General features: G+C 33.8%; 1 protein-coding gene and 1 long non-coding RNA gene across 2 annotated transcripts; one reads left to right on the top strand and one right to left on the bottom strand.

Annotated features, from left to right (window-relative positions):
- Nucleotides 1-1306: 1306 nt before the first annotated feature.
- On the bottom strand, nucleotides 1307-25991 carry LOC123563546 (uncharacterized). Its single transcript, XM_053531331.1, has 17 exons — nucleotides 25785-25991; nucleotides 24670-24905; nucleotides 24086-24349; nucleotides 17275-17444; nucleotides 16409-16522; nucleotides 16114-16199; nucleotides 14772-14856; nucleotides 12706-12964; nucleotides 12241-12383; nucleotides 7768-8125; nucleotides 6002-6265; nucleotides 5360-5529; nucleotides 4731-4844; nucleotides 4146-4231; nucleotides 2811-2895; nucleotides 2183-2402; nucleotides 1307-1743 (listed from the first exon to the last, which is right to left on the bottom strand). Exons 2-17 carry the CDS (start codon nucleotides 24899-24901, stop codon nucleotides 1598-1600), a joined length of 2796 nt encoding a protein of 931 aa, XP_053387306.1. The 5' UTR covers nucleotides 24902-24905; nucleotides 25785-25991; the 3' UTR covers nucleotides 1307-1597.
- On the top strand, nucleotides 17582-23160 carry LOC128547887 (uncharacterized). Its single transcript, XR_008366746.1, has 3 exons — nucleotides 17582-17868; nucleotides 18661-18757; nucleotides 19267-23160. It is a non-coding gene; the product is annotated as an uncharacterized LOC128547887 (long non-coding RNA).
- Nucleotides 25992-26256: the final 265 nt, after the last annotated feature.

The raw sequence follows: 26256 nt of genomic DNA, 5'->3' as shown, positions 1-26256 counted from the left end.
TTGATAAGTCTGTGCTACTTCAATGATGGGGGAGGTGAGGGAGCGGGGTGGGGGTGGAGCAAGTGAGCGGGGGATTACATCGTACTGAAAAATCATATGACCATATTATATCGAAGGCAAGGTGGTAAAAGTTTGAATCTGAATCTTAATTGCTAATAATTATATTCATTTAGTGTGAAGATAATTAATCACTGAAACTGACTGATGTGCAGTTGTAACGGTCACCAATAACATCCTCAACCCCCAACTCCAACGGAAAATAAAGAAAGCATATATGTCTAACATGCCATAAAGAATTAAACATTTAGTTTTAGAATCGATTATTCAGTGAAAATATAACAAAACATTTTACCTTTCATTCCTTTTCTTTTATAACTTTTTGCCGAATAGGACAACATAAAAACTGTACTTATATTTGATAAAAATATACATAGAAAGTTGTAAAATGAGTCTAAAGCACAAATAGATTAACATTGTCCATATGTTAGCAATTATATCCTGAAAACAAACTTGAGCTTCTGCGTTCGAATGATTCGAATCGCTTGACCCTGAACGATGTGAGTTCTCAGCGATGAGGGTTCAAAACTTCATTTTGGGTGTAGAATTCTTCATTTGAGAAAGCCAGCAAACTGTTTTAAGAGAAGTCTGTTGTTCTATCCAGGTGTATTTTGCAAATTATAACATGAATAAAGCAAAGCGGAAATTTTTTTTTGCAGCACTCTTTCTTAAAGTAGTGCTTGAAATTAAAGTCTGTCAAAGGAAATAAGGTCATAACTTTTCAAAGACGTATAACTATAAAGTTTCTGTTCAATTTGATCATTTATAATGTAACGTTATCTGTTTTCATAAAACATTTTTTAATCGAGAAATTTTCTATAAAGAAAACAGAGCAACAACCAATGTTTTTGATTTTTATCAAATTTTAGATAAACAATATAAAATAATAATTAAAGACATGAATTTTAGCCGGAAACGCCATTCCAGTGTTCAAAAAAAAAAAAAAAAGAAACAACAAAGTATACCCGATCTGTACAATTATAAGAGTTTTATCTCTCTCAAAGTACAATAAATTGTACAACTTTGCCTGCTAACTTCAGAGAAATTTACATCGTAAGAAATACGAAAGCATCTTGGTTTAGTCGGCAGTTTCAAAATCAAGATCAACGCCAAAGTGATGATGACAAAATATTACTAATGGATTTTGAAATACTGGGTGTTAAAACTCCCAAATTCACAAATTCATATTTGGACAATATGTCATGGACTAATACGGGTTCCTCATTTAGAAATAGAGAACATTACCTGATTGCCTTTTTAGTTTGATTTTATTAAACGAGTTGAATAAAATAATAAAATGCAAATCTATGACGAGTTTTATAAATTCTTTGCGAAAAGATCCAAATATAATATTCTTTTTATCACATGTTACCATATCAAACTTTCTTCTTTCTTTATCTGTTATAGACTAAGACAATTTGACCATTGGCTCTTATATTTTAAACAACTTTATCATACTAAGGTAATAACAAAGTTATGTAATGACTTTATTTCACTCCCAAACATGTGATAAACAATGTTCTTTAAGTTATTTATTCATTCACAGCTTGCTAACTGATAAATTGTCTTCAGTGTCACGTGATGTTTTTAGCGTTGTTTGGAAATGGTTCAAGATACGCTTCCATGAATCTTCTTGAGCACGTGCATGAGCTACCGTCTCTCCTCCCCACAAAACATTAGCTACTCCTGGAATAAATAACTTTAAAAACTAGATAGCTAGCTCTTCTTCTGTAATAATGAAATTAACAAAAAAAAAATGTCTAATTTATATTAACCCATACTGTGTACGGTCTTGTTTTCATTAAACTATGTCACACTATATGTTGGACATAAAGAAGGTAGTTTCCGAAACAAACGGATCTTTGCAAATGCTATTTTTTAACAAAAAGACACATATACGATTATGGGTTACCACTAGTAATATAGTTACCTGAGAGCTGCATCTAAAACCAGTGGTAAATTATTTTTCTTGCATTCAATATTTACAATCAACAGAATTAATAAAGCGAAAAACGAAATACTTTTCTATTACAGTAGTTTATTTCAACAAAATGTGTGTGCACTTTGCAATAGCCCCGGCAAACGATCTTTGACAATTTGAACAAGGTTTAGAATACACACATACCAACAAAATCACCAAATCCTCTGTAGTAACTTTTTGTTGTTCTTGCTAAAGGAGCATACGGCGGCTCTATCAGATGGCCAGCCCCTGCATAATTATATAACTTGCAGAGATGTTTTCTTCTAGTTGGATAGCAACTCCAAAGATTCGACAAAGCTTTCGGGTTATAACACAAGTCATCCAAACCGCATATAAGAAGAACATGGACGTCTTTGGTCCAGATCTGAAAATAAAGATCGTCAGTTAATTTCAATATCCAATAATTACGCTGCAAGTTTCAATATTATATTAACAATTTCATGGGCAAAAGTTTTTAACTATGCGAAAATAGACAAGAGAAATTCTTCATAAAGTTTTCTTTCTGGAATTTATTTCCTTATATTTCTAATTTTCGGGCTCATACATAAAATTGGATGAATGCAAATTTGAAACACAGACTGCAGTACACTGACTCACATCTAGAACTGACACTAATATAAGAATATCATTTATTCATCATTATTATTATTATTATTATCAATCATAATCATCATCATTATTATCATTATAATTGTCTGATAACACCACAGGTAAGCAAAATATCCATGTATATATTATGTTTTAATCAAAATACCCTAAAAAAAAAAAATACCGGGATATAATCTGTGTCTTCCCAGTTAGAAGTATTGGTAACATTAAGTCCTTCTTCAGTTTCAATTATACGATCCGGATAATACCTTAAAAACAAGTTTACGGTATTTTTTCAGAAGAACATTTTCATTTCCATCGAATCATGTCATACAACGCTCTTTTAACAAATAATGAACATTTACCCTATGGGTTTTATAATACAATATAAAATATATAAGTGGAGTATTGTAAATAATTACATATATGCGAAAACCCTTTCGGGGAAGCAGTCTAGATTTTATTGGGTTTGTATTTGTCTGGCTACCGACTAAATAATTTTTATTTAAGCAGCATGCCTCCAGATTTGGCTAAAAAATAATCTTTCTTTCAAACTGAAGAAAAAAAGATGACCGCGTCGGGAATTGAACCCCGGACCGCCCCGGAAATAAAGACATTTTTCCGTCGTCGTAACCAATAGCGCTATGGCTGAAGTAGTGAATAATGAATAATACCTGAAGATTTCAATCGTAAAAATAGTAAAAACAGCAAATTCTCATGTGTTTCCGTAACATAAAGTTTGTCAGTAATTAAGTTTTAAAGCCTTCTTAAGAAATATAGCATTTATTTTAAGATATCTAAAAAAATTATTTTTTTTGTCGTCGAACGATCTGGAGGCATGCCGCTTTAATTTTCTAATTATATTTAGACCGATCTTTATTGGCTCTGTTCATCCAATGTTTTGAGAAGAAAATGGACATAAATAAAGAAAATTTGAATAGCCTCTGGAGTTATTTCCTGTGAACAAAACATGGAGTTGTTTCTTGTTAACAGAAGGTCCTTTGACGACCAAAGCCAAATCTTGTCAAACCTATAATATTTATTTAATCTATGATCTCGACATTACAAAATAACTAGAAAAGGTCTCGAAATAACGAGAAAGGACTTCGTAATTTCGAGAGAGAAAAGATTTCGTAATTACGAGAAAATGTAGATGATCCATAATGTTTGGAGGTCAATAAGTCAAAGGTCAAGGTCACAAGGGTCTGAACATGGAAAACAGTTTCAAATCAATAACTTGAGAACCTTTAACATAGAACACTTTTTTGGTTAGCAGATGGTATCTGTCGAACTTTGGTGCAATAATTTTAAAAGAGGTCACAATGTAATGACGAGATACTAAATTCCATAAATATTTTTCATTTGACACGATTCGGCTTTTGTACTTAACACAGAAAAAGATGAATATTTTACATTCAGCGCTAGTATATAGTTGTAATCTTAATTCATCCCGGTAGGATTAAGGCATGCAATTGTTAGAAAAGGTTACACATTAATTTTAGCGAAATTGAATTCTTACTCTGCTGTCCCCATAGGTTTTCCTTTATACGACGCAGAAAAACCTGTGAAACTTGGACCGCCATTGATAGATACCACCGACTTTATCTGATGATAGTAAAAGAGACATGATATTTACTTTTTTGTACATGATAATTCATTCTTTCTGAAAACTTAGTATATAAAACAGTAACAAAGAGAAGCCTGGGCATAGTCAAAGCAGCAACTGGCAGCATTGAAAAACTGGCTTTAAGAAGAGTATTTGGAAATACAGAACCCAACAAAGAGATGTAACAGCAGATTTTGATCAAGTCAGCTCACGTGAAGTAATGGAATGCAACATACCTCGAGCCCCAAACGCCAGCTGAAGAGTAAGTTTAGATTAAACATACATATAGAATAGTCTCCATGGTCCTAAAATACATAAAAATATACCAAAAAATTATGTATAAAAACACAAAAGTTTCATTGATTCCTTTTAGTATCATTTGAATTTAAATATCATAGCATGACATTAATCGCAATATTTGTCATTAAGAAATAAAACTGTGAAGTCACACAAACAACCAAGAAAACCTATCCATCATATTGTTTTTCGGGTCATTACCTTATTACTGAGAAATCCGAGATGAAGAGCTATTTCTCCTCCTTTAGATACACCTATCACCCCTAAATTGTTTCCATCGACAAAAGGTTGCTCTGAGAACCAATCAACAGCTTCCTGTTAGAGTGGGGGAAATATATAGGCATAATGAGAATAAAAAAATGAATTTCAAAATAAAAATGTGCGAATCTCCCTTTTTCTATGTCATATTTCGCAATGAACCTCTATCACATTGATATTGTTCACCATTATAAACAATTCTTAAATGCGAAGATTTTTAAACTATTTTTCAATAATTAAACCTTGAATAATTCTAAATAACGAAGATGATATATATATGACTGCATTTGAGACAGGTATATTATTTAAAAACATTTTCAATCTAATGTTCAAGAAAACATAAGATCGCCATATTTTGAAACATTTGTATCAGATTGAAAAATTACACACAAAAAAAAAATGTTTGGTTCGTAAATTTCTTGACGTGGATGTTAATAACTTTCTTAGTATAAAATCATAATTGTTGATTTTGAAATTTAACTATTCGTTTTCAATAGTTGAGAGTATTCTTCTCCATTGTCACCTTATGAAAAACAACTGCCGTTATAAATAGCATTACTTAACACTAGTACCAAAAAGTACTCCATTTCTAAGTCTTTTATATCCCGTGGTAAATCATCGTACATGAAATAAGGCAATGCAATCGATGCAAATCCTCTGGAAGCGAGTAAAGCTGCTCTTAATTCAATACAAGAACCAGCAATACCAAACATATCAATCACGCCTGGAAATGGTCCTTTACCTGCAACAAAGAAAATCCCATTATTAGCCAAACATATCAATCACGCCTGGAAATGGCCCTTTACCTGCAACAAAGAAAATCCCATTATTAGCCAAACATATTACCTAATCTCTTGGAAAGACTAAAATACATAAAATCCCCTTTCTTTTTAAAACTATAAGTCTGCTAATATTTTAAGGCGTTTACCATATAAGCCAGGTTTGATAAAAAGTCTCCATGGACCTCGACGCAGCAGCAGCCGAGTCGCCATATTTATGGTTGTGTTAGAAAAATGCATACGGCGTCTGCGCTACATAGGTTGCGTTTCTTTTCTTAATCCCCGTAACATAGAAATTGGTCATTTCTGGCGTTAATATGATAACATATCTAACATCGATTCATGAACAAAATTCTAAAATGAAACAGTAGTTTGGTCAGAATATTACAAAATTTGCTTAAATGTGTACTGACATCGAAAATTACAGAAACAAACCTGGTGGCAGAAACAATGTTCCTCTTATACGCCCACTCCTAATTTTCCTTTTCTGAACGCCCTTTGCCATATACCACCGTCGTATCTGCTTATTGCACAAAGGTCTTAAATCTGAGGTAAATGTTTCTTCAAATGTAATGTGACCCGGGTATACAGTGAGATAATTGACAATAGGCGATGATGCATTGTATTTGATAAGTCTCATTCCTTTTGGCATCCCTGGAGCAGCCTTCATACTCCAGAAAAGTCCCATCAAAGAAACCCCTGTAAAAATATTTATAAGGTTATGTAAACTCTTTCGAACTTCGTTCTCTCGAACTCCATGGACAGACAAAATCTGTCCCATTTATCGGTAGTTCAAACCATTGAGCAATATAGTCTATATAGAAATTTTCCCGAGACCTGAAGGAAATGTTCTCATCCGAGTTCGAAGTTCCACTGATATAACAGATTCAATGACATAGCATTGTCAAATACAAAACAAAAAAAAAAAAAAAAAACAAAAAAAAAAAAAACGTTTACACTATCATTTATCCTTGTTGTTTTTCATAAATATACCAAAAGCCCAAAAGCATTTAGTTTTGTTTATACTAATTTGTTTAAGCTCGATTGTGATGAAAGCTTCAAGCTTATTGTAACCACTCTCGATTCCGCTTCCTGGAAAAGCCATCATGGTCGTGACCCCAATGAGACTGGAACCCACAACGCCTTGGTTGAGCGGCCGACATATTATCCACTAGACCACCGCGCTCCCCTCAAAAAAGCAGTTAGTAACGAAGGGTACCTTCCTTTGACATATACATAAATCATCCAGGGAACAACATCCATGAACACTCTATATTATAAAAACGCTAGCATATGATTATTTTTATATATATGTAGTGTGGTAATACTGAAATGAGATTGTAAATTACAAAAAGTCAAATATCATGCATTTTAGACCTAATAATGTGACCGTCACTAACAACATATTTATGTTTGGTAATAATAAACTAGATGTTGTTTATACATTGTAACAGCAATTATGATTAGATTACACAGGACGAGTGCACAGTGCAGTTGTAGAAATGATTTCGCGGGCGGAACATAGAAAATAAAGGTAGGACGAGTCGGCAAGACATCGCAAGTTAGGGTTTAGATTAAACACCACTGTGTTCAAAGTTCCATATAAAACTTCGAGTGGATATGACAAGATATCAGTTCAGTTATAAAATGAGGACGAATGCAAAAGGAAGCATTACCTAAAAATAATATAGGGCAAAAAGTAGATTTAGCATTTCAAAGTCCAAGTTTCAGACTTAAAACGTTGGTGCGTGTTGATATCCTATCAGTCGCCTTACATGAAAGTTTTCAGAACCATATTGGACGGTAAGAATTGAGACCAGTAGATATGACAGACTGAATAGAGAAAGTAGAACTAGTTTTTACTGTCACATGAACATGTTATTCGGGTGTATATATCGAGACATTACGCAGTACACTGTACACCCTTGCACAAAATATCAATAAAATATCAGTAATAAAGATATAACACAACTACCTGATTTAAATCTAGTTTAAATCTAGCCCCCCCTCCCCCCCCCCCCCCAAAAAAAAAAAAAAAAAAAAAAAAACTGACAACCGTGCAGATTTTTTGTAAAGGTAAATTACAGTCACGAATTTAGAACAAATTCTATATTTGTCTGACTGTGTGGGTTACAGTGCGACTGGCTCAAGTCTGTTCATAATGGTCTACAGTACAAGCGAACAATGAATATGATGTATACCTTTGTATGTTCCATACGCCGATGACTGTTCACAAACATCAACTGTGCCTTTATCGTCTGCCACAAAACATCCACTTCCGGCAAACACTTGACCTTTTTCAGTGACCTCAGCTTTCACCGTGACTTGTTGATTTTTCTTTAAACCTTTCACGATAATTTTAATCACTTCGTCCACCAGTGCATCTTCTTTGTCAACTGTTATCTCGGCGGTCATTGCCTCGTCTTTTGTTTCGTCCATAAATGAGTAAACGCGTGAAAAGTAAGAAACATACATTCTCATCTTTTTTTTTTGCTTGCCGCAGTCAAACGGATGACTGCCTTTACATTTATGTATTTTAAAATATAATGTAATGTTTAAAGGGTGAAATATTATATTTCATAATACAATATTAGATATCGAGTTCTAATAAATTCTCTTAACAACAAGGTTTGTATGTTTTATGTGTGGTGTCTGAAGTAACACAAACGGCTAAAAAATTAATGTAGAACTTCTAAAACTGCCTTTACGAACCTTGTTTAGGCGTAAAAAAAGAGAAAATGTTTGTTTCCGGTATCCCGACCTACCCTAAATTTTTGGCCCGACCCTAAATGTTTTTATGGCTTGGAGAATTTTTTTTTCAACTTTATAACAAAAAGTTGCAAAACTGCACTTTTTATGCTTTAAACATGGCCAGTGATGTTAGAAATCAACTTACTGAGCTCTAAAAGCATAACCCCCTTATTTGTATTCATTTTTTGACACAAAAATAATTTCCGAAAAGTCTCCCTTAATAAAAAAAAATCCAAAAAAAAAATGTTTTCCGACCTACCTACCCTGATTTATTTTAGCATGTTACCGGAAACAAAGATTTTTTTTTAGGCCTAACCATCATTAACTTGTTTAAACAGATAAGAAGAAAAGGTTAAAATCTAGAGCCTTGCAAGAGTTTTGGATATATGTCCCTTATATTACTGCTTTATATTAAAAAACATCTTACCGGAAAATCCATGGGTTTAATTCCAGTGTGAAACAACGTTTTACGTGAAAATGATCTACATGTATAAAACACACTGTAGTGAATGCGTGTTACGTGACGCTGGGTAAACATGCGGTGTACGATAAACAGTCATTTAAATTTGGTTTTAAATAACGACTCAATAAGGCGTCAGGGGCAATGAGGGGCTTTGCCCTTTCAATTACCTCTACTGAACATACTAAGTTCATACTGAAAGAAAGCAGTCATTTGTCTGGTCAATTTTGAAGTAACATGGATTTATTTAGCACACATTATCATTAAATACAAGACATTATTCTCATTTTTTTAAACATTACTGCGTTTGACAATTTGCCTTGAATTTAAACCTAATGCATGCAGAAAAACTCCTGATGGTTAGTTTCTTTGTGGAATGCCAGTATTTAGGGATATTGACACATTTTTGCTACCTAGAGCGAATCATACTACCTTTAAAGACACATCTGACAGTTTCGTATGCATATAGGCAAACATTTTACTAAGGACAGAATTTCTTTAAACTTTGTGTACTGACTGAGAATCAAGTTTAAAACGGAAATATGTATTAAAAATTTTAGGTACCGGTGCTTGATCTTGAATTATCAGCCCTTGAAAATAAAAAAAATACTAAAAAATCCAATATTCAAGGGCAGATAATTCAAGATTCAAGGAAACTGTGCATTTTAATTTATATTTCTGTTTTAGTCATCATTTGCATTCACTACACAAAGTTTAAAGAAATTCGGTCAATGGGAAAGACCAGAACTTTGAGGTATCATTTTGTCATGTTCATAGTCAAGGACAATTGCCATAATGTCTGTGTTGACATGGGGCAAAATTTTCTTACGGAAAGAAATTCTTCTTTAAACTGTGTTTACTGACTGAGAATCAAATCAAAAACAGAAATATAAAATAAAGCAAATCATAGGTACCAAGCTTTGGACATGAATTGTCTGCCCTTGAAAGTCGGCAAATACTGAAAAATCTATTTTCAAGGGCAGATAATTCAAGATGAAGCACCGGTACCTATGATTTTAATGCATATTTCCGTTTTAAACTTTATTCTCAGTCAGTACACAAAGTTTAAATAAATTATGTCTGTGGGAAAATTGTTGCCTATATACATATAGGAAACTGTCAGATGTGTCTTTAAGATTGTTCGAGTTGTTTAGATATTTTTACATATTGTGTTGAGAGATTCTCAAATAAAAGATATTTGGTTTAAGGAAACGTGAGGTTCAGGTATACATGTAAGTCTAATGAAAGAAAACAAACAAACACGGTACTGTAACAGCAATAATTCGTCAAGTTTGGAGTGGCTTTTTATTTTAAGGGGTTTCGGTTATGAGGGGTTATGGGGTTAAAGGGATTGTGGTAAAATGGTGTTCTGGTTTAAAAGTGATTCGAGTTAAGTAGAGCTTCTGGTTTTAAGCGATTCCGGTAAAGACGAGTTTCTGGTTTAAGGGATTCCGGTAAAGACGGGTTTCTGGTTGAAGGGATTCCGGTAAAGACGGTTTCTGGTTTAAGGGATTCCGGTAAAGACGAGTTTCTGGTTTAAGGGATTCCGGTAAAGGAGGGTTTCTGGTTTAAGGGGTTCCGGTAAAGACGAGTTTCTGGTTTAAGGGATTCCGGTAAAGACGGGTTTCTGGTTTAAGGGGTTCCGGTAAAGACGGGTTTCTGGTTTAAGGGGTTCCAGTAAAGACGGGTTTCTGGTTTTAAGGGATTCCAGTAAAGACTGGTTTCTGGTTTAAGGGGTTTGGGTCAGAATAAGTTTCTGGTTTTAAGAAGTTCCGGTTAAGATTGGGTTTTTAGTTTAAAGGGGTTCAGATTAAGAGGTTTTCAGTGTCCTGGGAGTACATGTAATGATGTTCTCATCTAATTCACCTAATATTTATATTTGAAAGTTTCAGCCTTTTTCCAAATTTATAACACTTTTCGAAAGAAAAAATTAAAAAGAGAAAATAACGACCAAAACAACAACAAATGTACAGTAAAATAAGTATGAATATATTTCAAGAACAGATGCTTGTTTGAAGAAGTTCTTTTCTATTTTTGGCAGCGCATATTTTACTACGACCTAAACAAGTTGTCGTTCATGAACAAAATGGAAACGGTTGCCTTGCTTAGTTTTTAGAAAACAGTACATTAAAAAAATGAGTAATGCGTTTTATACATGTGATGTTATATTTGACATCGTTTCTACCCCATAATCAGAATGCAATGAAAGGAGGGAAAAGCAGGCCTGATTTATTCCTAGTCCTTTGGATATATGCCTGTAACAGAATACTGTATCGTCATACAAGGTTAGCTTTCTTTAACCCTTACCCTGCTAAATTTCTGAAAATGGACTGGTCAATCATTCAATTTGGGCAATACCATTTGTAATTTGAAGGGGTGTTCACGGAAAATTTAGTGACTGAAGAGCGAACAGTGCAGACAGCAGGCTACAGGTTAAAGAAGCTTGTCAGCGGCCCAACTATTATGCTAATGTTCAACATCACTGAGACTAAGAGATATACATTGAAGTACATACGAGCCGCGCCATGAGAAAACCAACATAGTGGGTTTGCGACCAGCATGGATCCAGACCAGCCTGCGCATCCGCGCAGTCTGGTCAGGATCCATGCTGTTCGCTAACAGTTTCTCCAATTCCAATAGGCTTTAAAAGCGAACAGCATGGATCCTGACCAGACTGCGCGGATGCGCAGGCTGGTCTGGATCCATGCTGGTCGCAAACCCACTATGTTGGTTTTCTCATGGCACGGTACATATGCTGGTATATCACACCAGTTACGCAAAAAGAAAACGAATTTCATTTAGAAAGGGTCTCTTTGGTTTTATATACTACAATAATTGGTTCTTAGCCTGACAATGCATGCACAGAAAGCAAGGAAAAATAGCCTCCATTTTCGTTGTTTTAAAACAAATATCTTACTGCAGTAGGCTACTTACCTGCCGAGGAGGGCAGGAATTATGAAATTGGGATATCTTTAAAAAAAACAACAATTTATTGATTTTTGATCCTTGCTCGTCTTTATAACGCTGCATTCCAAACTTGGATTGTCTTGGAGCGTTTTGTTTCTGTTGGGGTTAACGTCACAACGATTCTCTTAAAGGTGGCATAGTGACTTGCCAGCTTTCAGTGGTGGAGGAAGACCCATTATGTCCCTTGTGAATTACTTCAGACACAAGCGAACCAACAACCTTTCGTTAGCTAGATGGATGACCGTCCTCAAAAGTTGCTTCAACCTAAGAGAAAATTCGAACCCGTATCGGTGAGGGGCAGGCAAGTGCACAGATTCGAAGTCAACGATCATGAACACTCGGCAGCGGAGACCCCTGACCTTGGAGTGTCTCTAAAAATAATTAACGAAATAAAACTTGCCTCATGTCAAAAGATACAGGTTTTTTGATTATTGAAAATACTACAGAAACATTTTATGTTAACTTCAAAACTTTATTCCATAAACGCATAATATCATAGCTTGCTATTTGATAAATTATCTCCATCGACTGTCTGTTTTTGAAGCGTTGTTCGGAAATGGTTCAAAATACGTTTCCAAGAATCTTCTTGTGCGTGTGCGTGAGCCACTGTCTCCCCGCCCCATAAAATATATACTACACCTGCAAAAGATAAGAATTCGCCTGTTTCAACAGAAGGCAAAAATGCGAAATAAAGGAAAATCATTCTTTCCATACACGTATTTGCTATCTAGCAATTTAATTTGCACTGGTGAGCGTTGTTCACAGATTAACACGACAATAACTAAGGTATTAGGCCGGTCTATTCGCAACAAAGACATGTAATTAATTACTAGTTGGGTCGCTAAAAAGCTTATATTAAAAGCGGATACGAGTGTAGTATCATAAACGGACAAATGCAAAAAACAACAACCCACAACAGAAAGTTTACTCGGCATCTTTAATAAATATGTTTTAAACATACCCTCAGCAGGACCATCTCCTTTGAAGTATTTGCTTGTGGAATTAGCTGAAGGGTTATCGCTAAAGTATTTTGCAGTAAATCTAGCTAAAGGTGCATACGATGGTTCTATAAGATGACCTGCACCCGGATATTTATATAATTTGCACAGATGTTTCCTGTTAGTAGGATACCGTTTCCAAAGATTCGATAGAAATTCAGGTTTTAAACATCTATCGTCCAAACCACAAATAAGCAAAACATTAACGTCCTTTGTCCATATCTGTAAAATATAAAATGTACAGGATATATTTAAGATATCGATCATGTTTATTAACCCAAAAAGCTATAAAAAATAAATACTTTTTCGATTAACCTTAACAACAGTAGTCCCTAATGTAAAAAGTCGCCTTGTAATTGGACCAAATGCTGTATTTTTTCTGAGTTTATTCAACTTTATTTCATGAACGAGTTCGGCCATTACAATTTTCGTTGCCTCTCATGAACAGACCAAATCCACCCGAGCACGTTATTATTTTGGTTGCTTGTGTTATTTGCTTCCAAACGATTTTCTTACAGATTTGACTGAGAAACCTGTGCCTAACTCTCTGTAGAACTCACACTAATTGATAATGCAAACTTTTAATGAGAATATTTGGTAGGCGTATTGTAGCCACTTAAACTAATAATAAAACTTGATTTCAAATGTGAACATAACAATAAACGTAACACAAAAGAAGTATGTTCTTTACACCGCAATACTGGGAAGGTAATAAGCATTACAACTTAATAAAGTCATAATAACCATAGTTCTACATTACTTTAACTGCCAAAAGAACCAGAAAACAATTCTACTCATACATGTTCATACCATGTTGAGCATCTGAAACAGGTATCACAGCAGATAGCCCAGGTGTTAAACATGTACATAAACAAACTATGTTGAGCAACCTTTCCATGTATCAAAGTAATCAGTAAATGTGTGAAAAATGCACATGAACAAAAACATACCAATGCAACCATTTTTTTTACCAAGTATCAAAGCAATCATTTCAACAGTATACAATACACGTACATTAATATACCATAGTGAGCAACCATACCAACTATCAAAGCTATAAGTCAAAATGTGAAAAATGAGTTGTACATGAACAAAGTATGGTGCATGTTTGACCATGAAAGCAAGTTTCGGCTCATGTGCTCGATGATCAATACATTGGTTATATTTACTTAAAGAAACTAGAGCTATCACTAAAGGTGATGAATGTACCCCCGTATGCACTAACACAGTACATTGCAATTTGACGCACAGAAGATTACATATTTATGTGGACTGTATGTATATAGACTGTATGTATACAGTATAGTAACAAAAAACAAAGTCCCATAACTATGAAGAATATTTATGTAAAAGAACGTAACATGCACCATGCACAACTAGGATTGGTACTGATCACTTGTGTGAAGTTTCATTAAATTGTGTGCAAGGGTTCGGTAGATTAGGCACGCACAAGATTGCATATGCAGACTGTATGTACATAGTATGTTAACAAGAAACAAAATCCCAAAACTCTGCAATTTTTATCGCTGAAAGAACCTAACATGCCCCATGCACAACTACTGTTGTTACTGATCACTTGTGTCCAGTTTCATTACATTGTGTCAAGGGAATGAGGCGAGGTGGTGCGCACAAGATTGTGTCTATGTATATAGTATAGTAACAAAAAACAAAGTCCCATAACTCTGCAATTTTTTTTTCTGAAAGAACCTAACATGCCCCATGCACAACTACTGTTGGTACTGATCACTTGTGTGAAGTTTCATTAAATTGTGTCAAGGGGATGAGGAGAGATGGTGCGCACAAGATTGCGTCTACGGACGGACAGACAGACAGACGGACGGACGGACAGACGGACAGACAACCTGAAACCAGTATACCCCCCTTTCAACTTTGTTGTCGGGGGTGGGGACAAAAACTTTATAAATATTCGTACGACGTAACTTGAACCCAACCCGTGAAAACTTACGATAAACATCAACTTTAGAAATTAAACTAACTGAAAGAAAATATTTTGAAAAATAAATAATACCGGAACATAATCTTTGACTTCACAGTGCATAGATTCTCTGAAATCAAGTCCTTCTTCGGTTGAAATAATGCGATCCATATGAAAACTAAAACAAAATAGTTGATGTTGTAATATTGTTATGAATACTGGTTAATGACTGTTTCAAAACTGAAAAAATATAGCGACTTTTAAGTTTCTTTCATATGCCAGGATGAAGGCGTACTATATTTGAAACAAGTTTGAAACAGTCAAATTGTTCAATATCTACTTAAATATGGCAACAGCAAGAAAATAGATTGCTTTCCAGAACCTTAGTGGCTACACGTTTCAATAAAATAAGTGTTTTAGCTGGAGATAAGAGTTAATTGATATATTTGTTCCAAAATCTTATCAATCATTTTAGATTTCAATTTAGAATTGCAGTGGAAATATTTCAATTTTAAATTGCAATGTAAAGATTTCAGTTTTGAATTGCAATGTAAGATTTCAATTTTGAATGGCAAAGTATTTTCATTTTTAGTAATGTATGATACTTGTAAATGAAATGCATGTTTGTATTATGAGATGATAATAAAAATCTAGAATTTAACAACAGCTGTCCGTAAGACAGCCAATGCTAGACTATTCGAATTGTTGTCCAAGAAGCAGGAATACTACCCTAAATGTTAAAATATCTATAGTTTCAATCCAGTATATGCATTAGTTTTGGAGATAGTATAACTTGCATGCAAAACTTTAACCAGAAGTTTTAAGTTCAAAAGGGGAAATAGTTTGGCCAAAATGCATGACAGAGTTATGGGACTTGATGCTATCAACTGGTTTTATAACCCCGAAGACACATGTGAAGTTTCAATTCAATATCTGCATTAGGTTTGGAGAAAGTAACTTGCATGTAAAACTTTAACCAGGATTTTCTAAGTTCAAAAGGGGACATTATTTAGCCAAAAATACATGTCAGAGTTATGGGACTTGACCTAGTGAGGTTGGTAATTGACCTAGAAAAAGAAGAAAAATAAGTTTCAAAGCTATGCCTTTAAATGATAGCCATATGTACTTGCATGAAAAACTTTAAACCAAAGTGTGACACCGACGCCGACGCCAGGGTGAAAAGAATAGCTAGACTATTCTTTGAATATAGTCGAGCTAGAAATAAAGCTCTTGCTTAAAGAACTTATAAAAACTGTAGTCTATTTTTTGTTAAAGCATGTTGGAGAGGGGACATTTAAATGTTGATATGGGTATTAATTAAAACCATAAAAACTATTGCAGGTTCTACTACTCTTTCTATATCGTATACACAAATATCATTTGATAAGTCAGGATAAGTTAACATATATTGTACATGGAATGAAAATATTCTTACCCTGTCCTTCCTATATACTCCCCTTTGTACAACATTGGTACAGTTGTAAAGAAAGGGCCACCGTTGACAGATACCACTGACTTTATCTGAATGTAAAATAAAACACTATGCGATGGTTGAGGACATATTGTTTTCAAAACCGTTAATAAATAAATCGTAATTTTAGCAACATTGAAGCATTTGTAAAAGGTTGGTTTTCTTTCATTCGCACTTATATTTTACTGCTAAAATACTACAACCGATATTCAACAGTGGGTTTGAACAATACACAAGCAGAACATGTAAAAGCAACTACCTTGTTACTGTAAAAGCCGAGATTTAGAGCAACTTCGCCTCCTTTAGATACACCTATCACCCCTATGTTATCGCCATCAACAAAAGTTTGACTTGACAGCCAGTCTACCGCTTCCTGTGAGAAAGACATTGTTAATAAATGTGTTATTACTGAGAAGTAAAGTCACAAATAATGAAAGTCAATCAATTACAGGCTTCATTTTCTAAAACAAGGTGACTTTATCATTATGGCTGCGAAGTATGGTAAAACCATTTATGAACTGACCTGTTTGAGTAAAATCTTTAGTTTCGGTTCTGCAGTACAGCCATTGATATACAATAAGTTTGCTTGCTTGATCTATGCCATGACGAAGTTCAAACTTACAACAATCCAGATTATCTAAGAAAATACATCATAACGCAAATATGTGTAACACTGGTACTGTAACGTTTTAGTGCCACACAAATCCCGTCTGTGAAAAGCTAGCTCATCACCAAGGGTGATTTATCGCTCTTATATACTGTCCTCTTACTCCAATGACAACTGACAGGTTTTGCAAATTTGCATATCAATGGAATTACTTCACTTTATGCATTCAGTAATCGTTACATTACTTTCCCCTCCGAGAAATCTCGTCCCGAGATTTGGCCTAGGAAATTCATGGGTAAGGCAACTCCAGTCCGGCAGTTGACTTCATCCCACCGCTGCCACCATTTGTAACGTTTTAGTGCCACACAAATCCCGTCTGTGAAAAGCTAGCTCATCACCAAGGGTGATTTATCGCTCTTATATACTGTCCTCTTACTCCAATGACAACTGACAGGTTTTGCAAATTTGCATATCAATGGAATTACTTCCCTTTATGCATTCAGTAATCGTTACATTACCATAAAATATTCCAGCTCCAATTTTTCTAGATTGTTTGGTAGATCTTCATATAAAAAATAAGCTAAAGCGATGGAAGCAAATCCTCTGGAAGCCAGTAAAGCCGCTCGAAATTCTATACATGAGCCTACTACACCAAACATGTCAATCACACCTGGAAAGGGACCTCTGCCTAGAATAATGTAATAAATAACAGGTTATTCTGAATTTAAACTAAATATCTCAGGTAATATATGTGACGCACCATGACATTTTGGGTCCAAATTCGGCGTTACGTCATTTGAGAAAACATCGATTAAAGTTACGTCACAAAAAGAATGGTGGACGTTACCACGTGTTCGCGGCAATTAATGCATTTCTTGTTTTCAATAATACTCTACCTTGCCACAAGAAAAAAATGAAGTGACATTTATAAACCTTTCCGTATTTTGCAATTCCGTTTCTTTAAAAATTTCAAATGATTGATAATTTATCCCCCTTTGAATCGACACGCCATTTGTAAACATGGAAGGTCGCGGAGAAAATGAAACTACCAAAAACAATTATTTGATGATTCATTTCGATTGTATAAAGAATGACAGTTAGCGAATCTCAAGGTAAGTAAGTATTTAAGCGACATGTAGTGTTAAGAATATTATTTGAGTTCATATCGACAGTTTTGTCCGACATCTTTTCCAAAAATAGCCCGGATTTGACACTAATGACAGATTCGCTGTAGATTTAGCGCAGTTCACAATCACATTTTATTTACAAGTGTCAGTATATTGTAGACTATATTTTATTTACTAAATTTGCCATGAATTTAACTTTTTTTAAATCGGTTTTGACTCTTATTCAGTAGAATCTGTATGCAAGACAATTACATGAAGACCTTGTGACTCTGGTGCCAGACAAAATTGCAAAAGCCAGTCATAATGTTTAGTTACATATTAAAGTTAAAGCCCTGATCATTTTATAAATACAGCCATGCCATGAAAGTGACTGATTAGATATAATTGAAACACATTTATTGTCGGCTTCAACCACTAATTTCTTACATGTATGTCAAATCAGTCCATACATAAAACTTCTACAGGGCATAGTAGATATTGTTTTTACTTGGAAAGAGACAGTTTTGTCCAAAGCTTTTCATGTTAAATTTGCATACTGTTCACTTGGCCATTATATCTGGATTCCTCACCATTTTGTACTGTTCTTGACAAGTGACTAAAAACCACTTGGTAAAATAAATAAACTTTAGATACATTTTGTTTTGAAAGCCTTGCCAGGAATTCAAACATATTACTCTTTTTTATAGAAGTCTTTTAGCTAAATATGTACTGAGCTAACTGCCCAGGGCATTTTTATCTTGCATTTCAGCCTTTTTGAGTATTTTTTTCATTTTACAGATCAACCACTGAGGATTGTTTGGCTTGATGCAATGACCTTAAACAGTGAAATGATTTTCCAAGAAGGTCTATACACAACAAGCTGGATTTTATGGGGGTTTGTAAATTTCTTCATACTTTTTTACAGTTACTATACTGCTGTTCTAAGAAAGATAAAGACATTAAAGTAACATAAACATAAATGATCTATTTCATTCATAACATTTTAAGAGAAATGATTTTGATTATAGACCAATTCAACAAATATATAATACATTAAGAAGTGAATAAGTAATGACATACAATAATTGAATATACCATGTATGTATTTTTTCATATTTTCAAAATTATTTTTACAGTATTTGTGTTTACATTAAGTTTGATTGCATGAATTGTATGTCTAGTCTGTAGGAATCTTAACTAGTTTATGTATTCTTGAAAAAACTTTTTCTACATGAATACTGTAAGATTCTTGGATGAGTTTATACTTATCAATCTGCTTTCATTCAGCTTTTAACAAAAAGACTCTCTTAAGCTTAAAAAGATGCTTTACAGTCTTATATTCTGTAACCTTATACTAATCTTATTAAAATGAAGTTCTAATGTTGATGAATTTTTCTTTTGCAGTGAGGAAAGAACTATCAATATGTAAATGGGAATGAAACAAGGAATTAATATGTTCTACTGATCATCCAGCGGAAATCATGCCTGTGGAATAGAATGCATGTCACAGATACTGATATGAGCAAATAACTCCATATTGCACAAATAAGGCCATGTTTCCTGCCCTCATGACCTGAAAAAGTTAAAAATTCTAGTTCAAATTACAAATGTGTTTCAAGAAAAAGTAAACTTAGTCAACTGTGAGAAATATTGGGTAAAAGTAGTGTTTTGATGTCATGACAGCTGTGAAGTTGTTTGAGAAGCACTATCCTAATTGTTCTATCAATACAGAATTTAACTTATAAATTTTCCAAAACTGCATGCATGAAATACTAAGACAGTCACATGTCTGTTGAATGAATCCTAGTTGTTTCAAAGCTACAACATGTGTGACATTAAAGCACAACCTTTGGAGGAAACTTTTTTACAATAAAAACTGCCTTGGCTTGCCAGTGTGAGTGTAGGAAGGATTTTTCCAGAAATGGCAGAAAACTACCAATATAGCAGAAAATATTTGTTACTGGCTAAATATAATGTATTTTATTTCAAGAATTAATCATGTTAATCCATGGTTATAATTGTGTTAAAAGATATTTTTACATGACATGACCATTGCAGAAATAGTTAATTTTTTTTGCAAAACATTGTGAGTTGCCATGGTAACACAAATTTGAATTAAAATAATTTAGATTTGTTTGATTATGTAAACAGCATTTGTCTTGTTTATATTCTGCTAATCAGACTATGTTCTGCAAGAAAATATCTTTTATATATATCCAGTCTAAGGAATCTTGGTCAGATACAGAAAATATCTGTGGTTTGCTGCCCAGCATGTTGTCTCATTATCACTGACAAGCTGATTGACCACAGTGAATTATTACCCAACACTGGAGGCTGATATAATGTTGAACATCTTGGTAAATTGTAATCTAAAAATCTGTAACACATTAACTTTCTATGTTTTTTTCTGGATCAAAACTTGAAACCCCTTGTCTGAAGAAAAATTAAAATGGTGATGTGTACGACTTCAGTCCAGATGCACATTTTACAACATCAGTGAGCTTCCAAGCATGTCTAAAAAGCACAAAAACACAGCATTCATGAGAGCACCACACAAAAAGGTCTCAGACTGAAGCAACCTCTGAATTAACCCCTAAGTCTATCAAATATTACGTAAATTGATGATTATGGAAGTGCATGTTACACTGACACTACAGTTTATGTGCAAATATAGTAAATGTATCATTTTTTGGACATACTAGACAGAGGGAAGGGAGTAGGGCATCAGACCAGGGCTTGGGGGAGTGTGTAGTTTGCCCCCACCTCCAACAAGTTTAGTGTTGATATGATGTAAGCTCAGGATCTAAACTGCTTATACTAATTTTATCTGTGGATATATTTAATTTTATTAGAAGTTTGAACCCATACTTCCAGACTCATATTTGTGTCCTCCCCGATCCCCATGATAATAGGACCCCTGCCCTCCTTGTTGAAATGGCTTCTACTTGGGTATATATGTATGTAATTAACATATTTCATATTTATACATGTACAAATTGTATACATGTAATTGTTAGGTTTTATTAATGTATTTTAGCCCGATTGTGAAGAAAGCTTATAACTAAATTATTGTTCAAGCAAGTTCAAAACTATGTACTTTAAATAATTTTAACTCTAAATATTATGCTGGCGGCAATTGCAGTGGCAATTGTATTTACCTCTGCGACCATTGCAGAGCAAGATCATGATCTACACTGTTTGCAATTCAGTTAGTAAGTTTTCAATTAATACCCCTATAAACTTTAAATGGTACTGTCAAAATTGAAAGATGAGCAAGTTTATATTGTAAAACCTTAACAAGGTACATAGTAACAGCTAAAGCTTCAAAAGGTTCGAATAAAAAATTTAAGAAATCGTGATCATTAATATTCTACAGTTGAATATAGAAAAAAATGTATTTTGTGTTGGCTAAATTTAAAACATACTTTTAATTATCATTGTTAATTATTTTTACTTTTTTGTTCTAAAAACATGAAAAGCCGTTTTTTTATTGTAAAAGCATATAAATGTTTGAGGTCAGAATGTTTAAATTAATGTCGATTAGGAGACTCAAGAACACCAAATTCATTTCTTTCCCATCTGACGTTATACGTGAAATAAGACATTATAAGACATGTGCATCCTTCTTATTATGCCTATTCAAATGTCAGGCTGGTCTGGATCCATGCTGGTCGCAAAGCCACTATGTTGGGTTTTTCATGGCGCGGCTCATATTTTGTTTCCTTTTCATAAAATGTTACTAATTGTTATCAATATATATTTTGTTACAGAGACTACATATTATAATTAAAAACTATAACTTTTTAGGGCCTTTGATTGTTAGCAATGTTTTACCTATATTTGACATTGAAAGAAAAACTGAAATTAAAATATATCAGAATTTAGAAATGATAATTTAAAATTATACTTTAATTTTGACACCTTATTTTAAGCAGCAAAATCATTTATTAGCAATAACTGTATATACAAAAGCAATCTTTAAATAAAGAAACCATGAGATAATTGTTGCTAAACTGATGTATAAATTATGCCCATAGGTCTTCTTTAATATTGTTTAGCTTCTGCTGTGTGCTTTTAATTCTTATCAGCCCCACTCTATCCCTCGGATTGCTGACCACCAGCTGACTGTCACGGTATATTAGATCAAAGGGTCTGTAGAGTAATTATAACTGTATTCCTGCTGAGGTGCTACTGCTCAGAGCTGAGCAGTTTCTTGTCAAGATTCCTTAGACTGTATCAGGAAAGTATGTAGTTCTCAAAGGCATGTTATATTACATAAAATGGTGTTTGTTTTTTATAAATGATCATAATTGACCATTTGTGGTGTAAAACAAATGTATACTGAACAGATGCTAAATGAATATTCTGATTATTTCTGGAAAATTTACAAAAAACTACTATTTTAAGAAAATAGTGCACTGTTGCCATGGTAACATTACTTTAACTTTTAAATTATTTTGGATATCATCATATGTAAACAACATCTTTTTTGTTTATATGTTATATATGTTAAGCTGTATTATGTTAGTGAATATACTTAGTATCTTCATATGTAATAATTGCATCAACAAAGCACTATGTTATTACACAAGCCTGCCTTAAAATGGCAATAGTTGTAACTGAGAGAGGTGTATCTGAAAATTATGTATTTCTCAAACCATATTACATTAATTTTCATGGAATGATGTCTACTCTCTTACTTTTAAATAAGAAAACAGACAGCTTTTGATGTAAATATATGGAAAAACACTTCCAATATTCAACTTAATACAAAGAAATTGCCAAAAATGTTAGTATTTTTGTAAGAAAATACCACATTGTTGCCATGGTAATGTTAGTATTTTTGTAAGAAAATACCACATCGTTGCCAATGGTAATGATTCACTGATCAGTATATCTAAGTCTTTTGAAATTTTAGCAAACTCACAGTTGATAATAACAGTCTAATAATTATATCTTCTTGCCTGATTTTCTTTCTTACTGTTTAATAGATAAGGTGTCTATAATAATAAGATTAATGTCCTAGTTTTTGGGATGTTGTCTAATTTGATATCAAATAAATTCTGTATCTTATTCAAAAGAATGTCATAAAACAGTTGTCTGTAAACTGTTTGCACACTAGAAAAAGTTAATTGTATATTTATTTCACATTCTATGTAATTTATTGCTAGATTCATCAAGAGACTGTTAAAAAAGAGGTTAAACAACAGTGTTGCTATAGAAACGATTTTTAGAACATAAATATTTTTATACTACATGAAAGAAAGAGACAAAAAGAAATATATACCATTAATTGCATGTTGCTTTTGTTATTTTATCATGTATTTTATTTTGATATTATTTAAATATGGTGTCATTATTAAGATATACTACCTCAATTTTGATACAGTTAGACAAAAACATAGTGTCCGAATAGTGGTAATATCTCCATTACAACGACTGATTTTTGTTGTCAAATTGAAGATTTTTACTCAGAACGGGTCAGTCTGTCAGATTAGCCCAAAACCCCATTTTTGACCAAAATTGCATTTGGACCCAAAATCTCATGCTCTGTCACATATTTCATGAGTTACAACTTTGTATTTGCAAACTTAAGGTTTGTGTTACACATTCAATAGTCCAACAATGAGCGAAAGATCTACCAGCAATGAAGCTCACTGACGCGGCGAAAGATCTACCAGAAATGAAACTCACTGACGCGGCGAAAGATCATTCAGTATGCTCTCAAAGTATCTGCATAACTGTTATGAGACTGACTGGATTTGGTAGTTTACTTCTTTTTATCAACATTGTCTTTGACTGAGTAAAAGACCAAACCAGACAGCCATTTGTTCGCGGAATCGTCTCGCTTCCGTCATTTCCAAAAACTGACGTTTTCAAAAAGTAAAGCAGTAATATACAATACATAGAAAATAATTATATTAAGACTATACCATATAACTTAAACTAGACATCGTTGTTAAAGCTGCTTTCTATTCAGAAGGTTATAACAATACCTAGTTTTAAATGAAAATAGAAACATTCCATAAAAGCATAAAGATGATACCGGTTTCCGTTAGTGAACGAGGATATGTAAGCCTGCGTATGGCTGGCGGGATCATAAAACAACATAAAAGACCATGTGCCAACTTGTTTTTACTTTCGAGAGTTACAGCTGACAAAAGTGTTGTGTTCAAATGTTTATAACATGAAAGAACAAACAGGATGTATCGACATAACAAACCTGGTGGTAGAAATAATGTTCCTCGTATTCGCCCACTTCTTACTTTGATTTTCTGCACGCCTTTTGCCATATACCATCTTCTAATTTTCTTACTGCTTAAATGATTTATATCTAATGTATACGTTTCTTCAAATGTCAAATGCCCAGGAAATACAGTTATATCCGTAAGTAAAGGTGCAGAAGCATTTTTCGTGATAAGTCGCATTCCTTTAGCCATTCCTGGAGCAGATCTCATGCTCCAAAATAGTCCCATTTGGGATACACCTGAAAAACGGACTTAACATAGGAAGTTAGCCTAAAATATCAGAGATCAGTGAAAGAAAACGTAACTCTGCATAACAGTTTTTCGTGCTTTAGAGTTTTTATCGTCTGGTTGGTAAACTGTTTCATTACTAAAGAAACGTATCATTGAATAGCAAATGCTTATACACTTTAAAAGTATGAGCTGACTTCGTCTCGCAGAGCATGCATTTGTTAGTGACATTTAAAATCACAATGTTCGGATGAAATTTAAACTGGCCATGCCATCTTAGTCACATGGCAACTCTGATCTATATATTACTGGAATAAAATGAAATGCATACCTTCGTATGTGCCATGTGTCGATGGCTGCGTAGATATATCAATTGTACCATTGTCGTCAGCTACAAAACATCCACTACCAGCAAATATTTGACCTTTCTCATTGACCTCTGCTCGAACAGTGACGTGCTGCTTTTCTTGCAGTCCATTTAACGTTATGTTGATGACTTCATCTACGAGTGCATCTTCTTTGTCAACAATTATTGATACTATCATATCCGCAGCGTATTTCATATTTCTAAAAACGTAAAAGGAAAAACGTGTCAAGTTATTAAAATTATAAGACTTCAAAAGCATGCTTTCAAATGAGATTATATTTCTCTGCTGTAACATGTTGTAACATGTTTCGACAAAATATAATTCAATGAAGGAAGCGATACACCAGTAAGAAACGTATTACCCAATATTTTTAAATCATTATTTTTCGTGTTGAAGTAGTTTTCCTCGTTGCGACAATCCAAAGGAATATATAAAATGAAACCTGGTGTTATCTTATCTTTGAAAGTAACGATCGACGAATTCAAGTCCCCATGAGAAAGCCGTTTTAGGCAAAACCACAATCTTATTTAAAATTTGTAGAAGAGCTATATAATTTGGATATTCAGTGCCGAGTAAACACAACTTATTCCATCCTGGACTAATATATTAATTTGGTGAAAAGTACGCTTTAGGCTATGTATAGATTGACGACAAATCCACATAAATGTCTAAAAAAAATCGAAATGTGTAAAAACTAATATATACCTGTCTTGTATTCCTCTCTCGAGAAAATGAAGCGAATTTAATCAGACAAAATGGTTTATGTAGCCAAATATTAAAAGACTGGTATTTAAATATTTTATCCAGACTGCAAAATAAAAAGGATAAAAAAAACAACAAATAAAACAGTGAAGGAAGCGGAGGGATATGCTTTTACTCGTACCTAGATATGAACAGTGAACATTTTAGAGGTCAAGTGTGAACCTGTATCAACTTTCAGAATGCTGTTACAATGGTCAACATATAATTTATCACTTGATTATTAAGTTTTTAGCCCAGTTTTAGAAGTTTCAACATAAATTACACTAAAACTTAAGTTAAATTTAACGAAAATAAGACTGAAATTAAGCTTACTCACCTACACCACTGTTCTGTATATGCATTTCGTAAATGCTTATATAAAAGGATATAACAGTCCGATATGCAGTACAAAGTTTGAATAATACAGTTAACGCCCCATCGATATCTTTGTCAATATCTTTCATGTCATTACTAAATCTAGTACATATTTGAAACTTCTGACATATTCAGATAAGTATGTTGAAAAACACATCAATATGAAAATTTCACCAAACTCAACTTGTGCTCATCGATTCTACGACCTGAAGCTACAAAAATACATATAAATGTCTACAATTCACAAATGAGCGAGGAACGGTCCGAGCTTTGACTGTGTGGAGCGGTGGTGGGTTGTGTTGTAGAGGGGGCGGGGGTAAAATCAACAAATCCTCTGCGATAGTTGTGCGAGCACCGGCGAGCCTCGTAGTTTTCCAAATCTGCACGGACATCGTATGATGCCCGCAGGAGCTCTTCAGGGGACGCGCGGTTCC

Source organism: Mercenaria mercenaria, chromosome 1 (assembly GCF_021730395.1).
Source record: "Mercenaria mercenaria strain notata chromosome 1, MADL_Memer_1, whole genome shotgun sequence".
In the NCBI taxonomy this organism is placed as follows: Eukaryota; Metazoa; Mollusca; class Bivalvia; order Venerida; family Veneridae; genus Mercenaria; species Mercenaria mercenaria.
Note: the sequence above shows the minus strand (reverse complement) of the source record. Positions and strands in the feature narration are given on the sequence as shown.

Excerpts from the sequence above, each read along its gene's own strand:
- LOC123563546 (XM_053531331.1), bottom strand. The coding sequence starts at position 24,901 with ATGAAATACGCTGCGGATATGATAGTATCAATAATTGTTGACAAAGAA. Across the intron at positions 14,857-16,113 it reads GAGTATATAGGAAGGACAGG|TTTTCATATGGATCGCATTA; the intron begins GTAAGAATATTT and ends ATTTTGTTTTAG. Across the intron at positions 12,384-12,705 it reads AGGAGATGGTCCTGCTGAGG|GTGTAGTATATATTTTATGG; the intron begins GTATGTTTAAAA and ends TATCTTTTGCAG.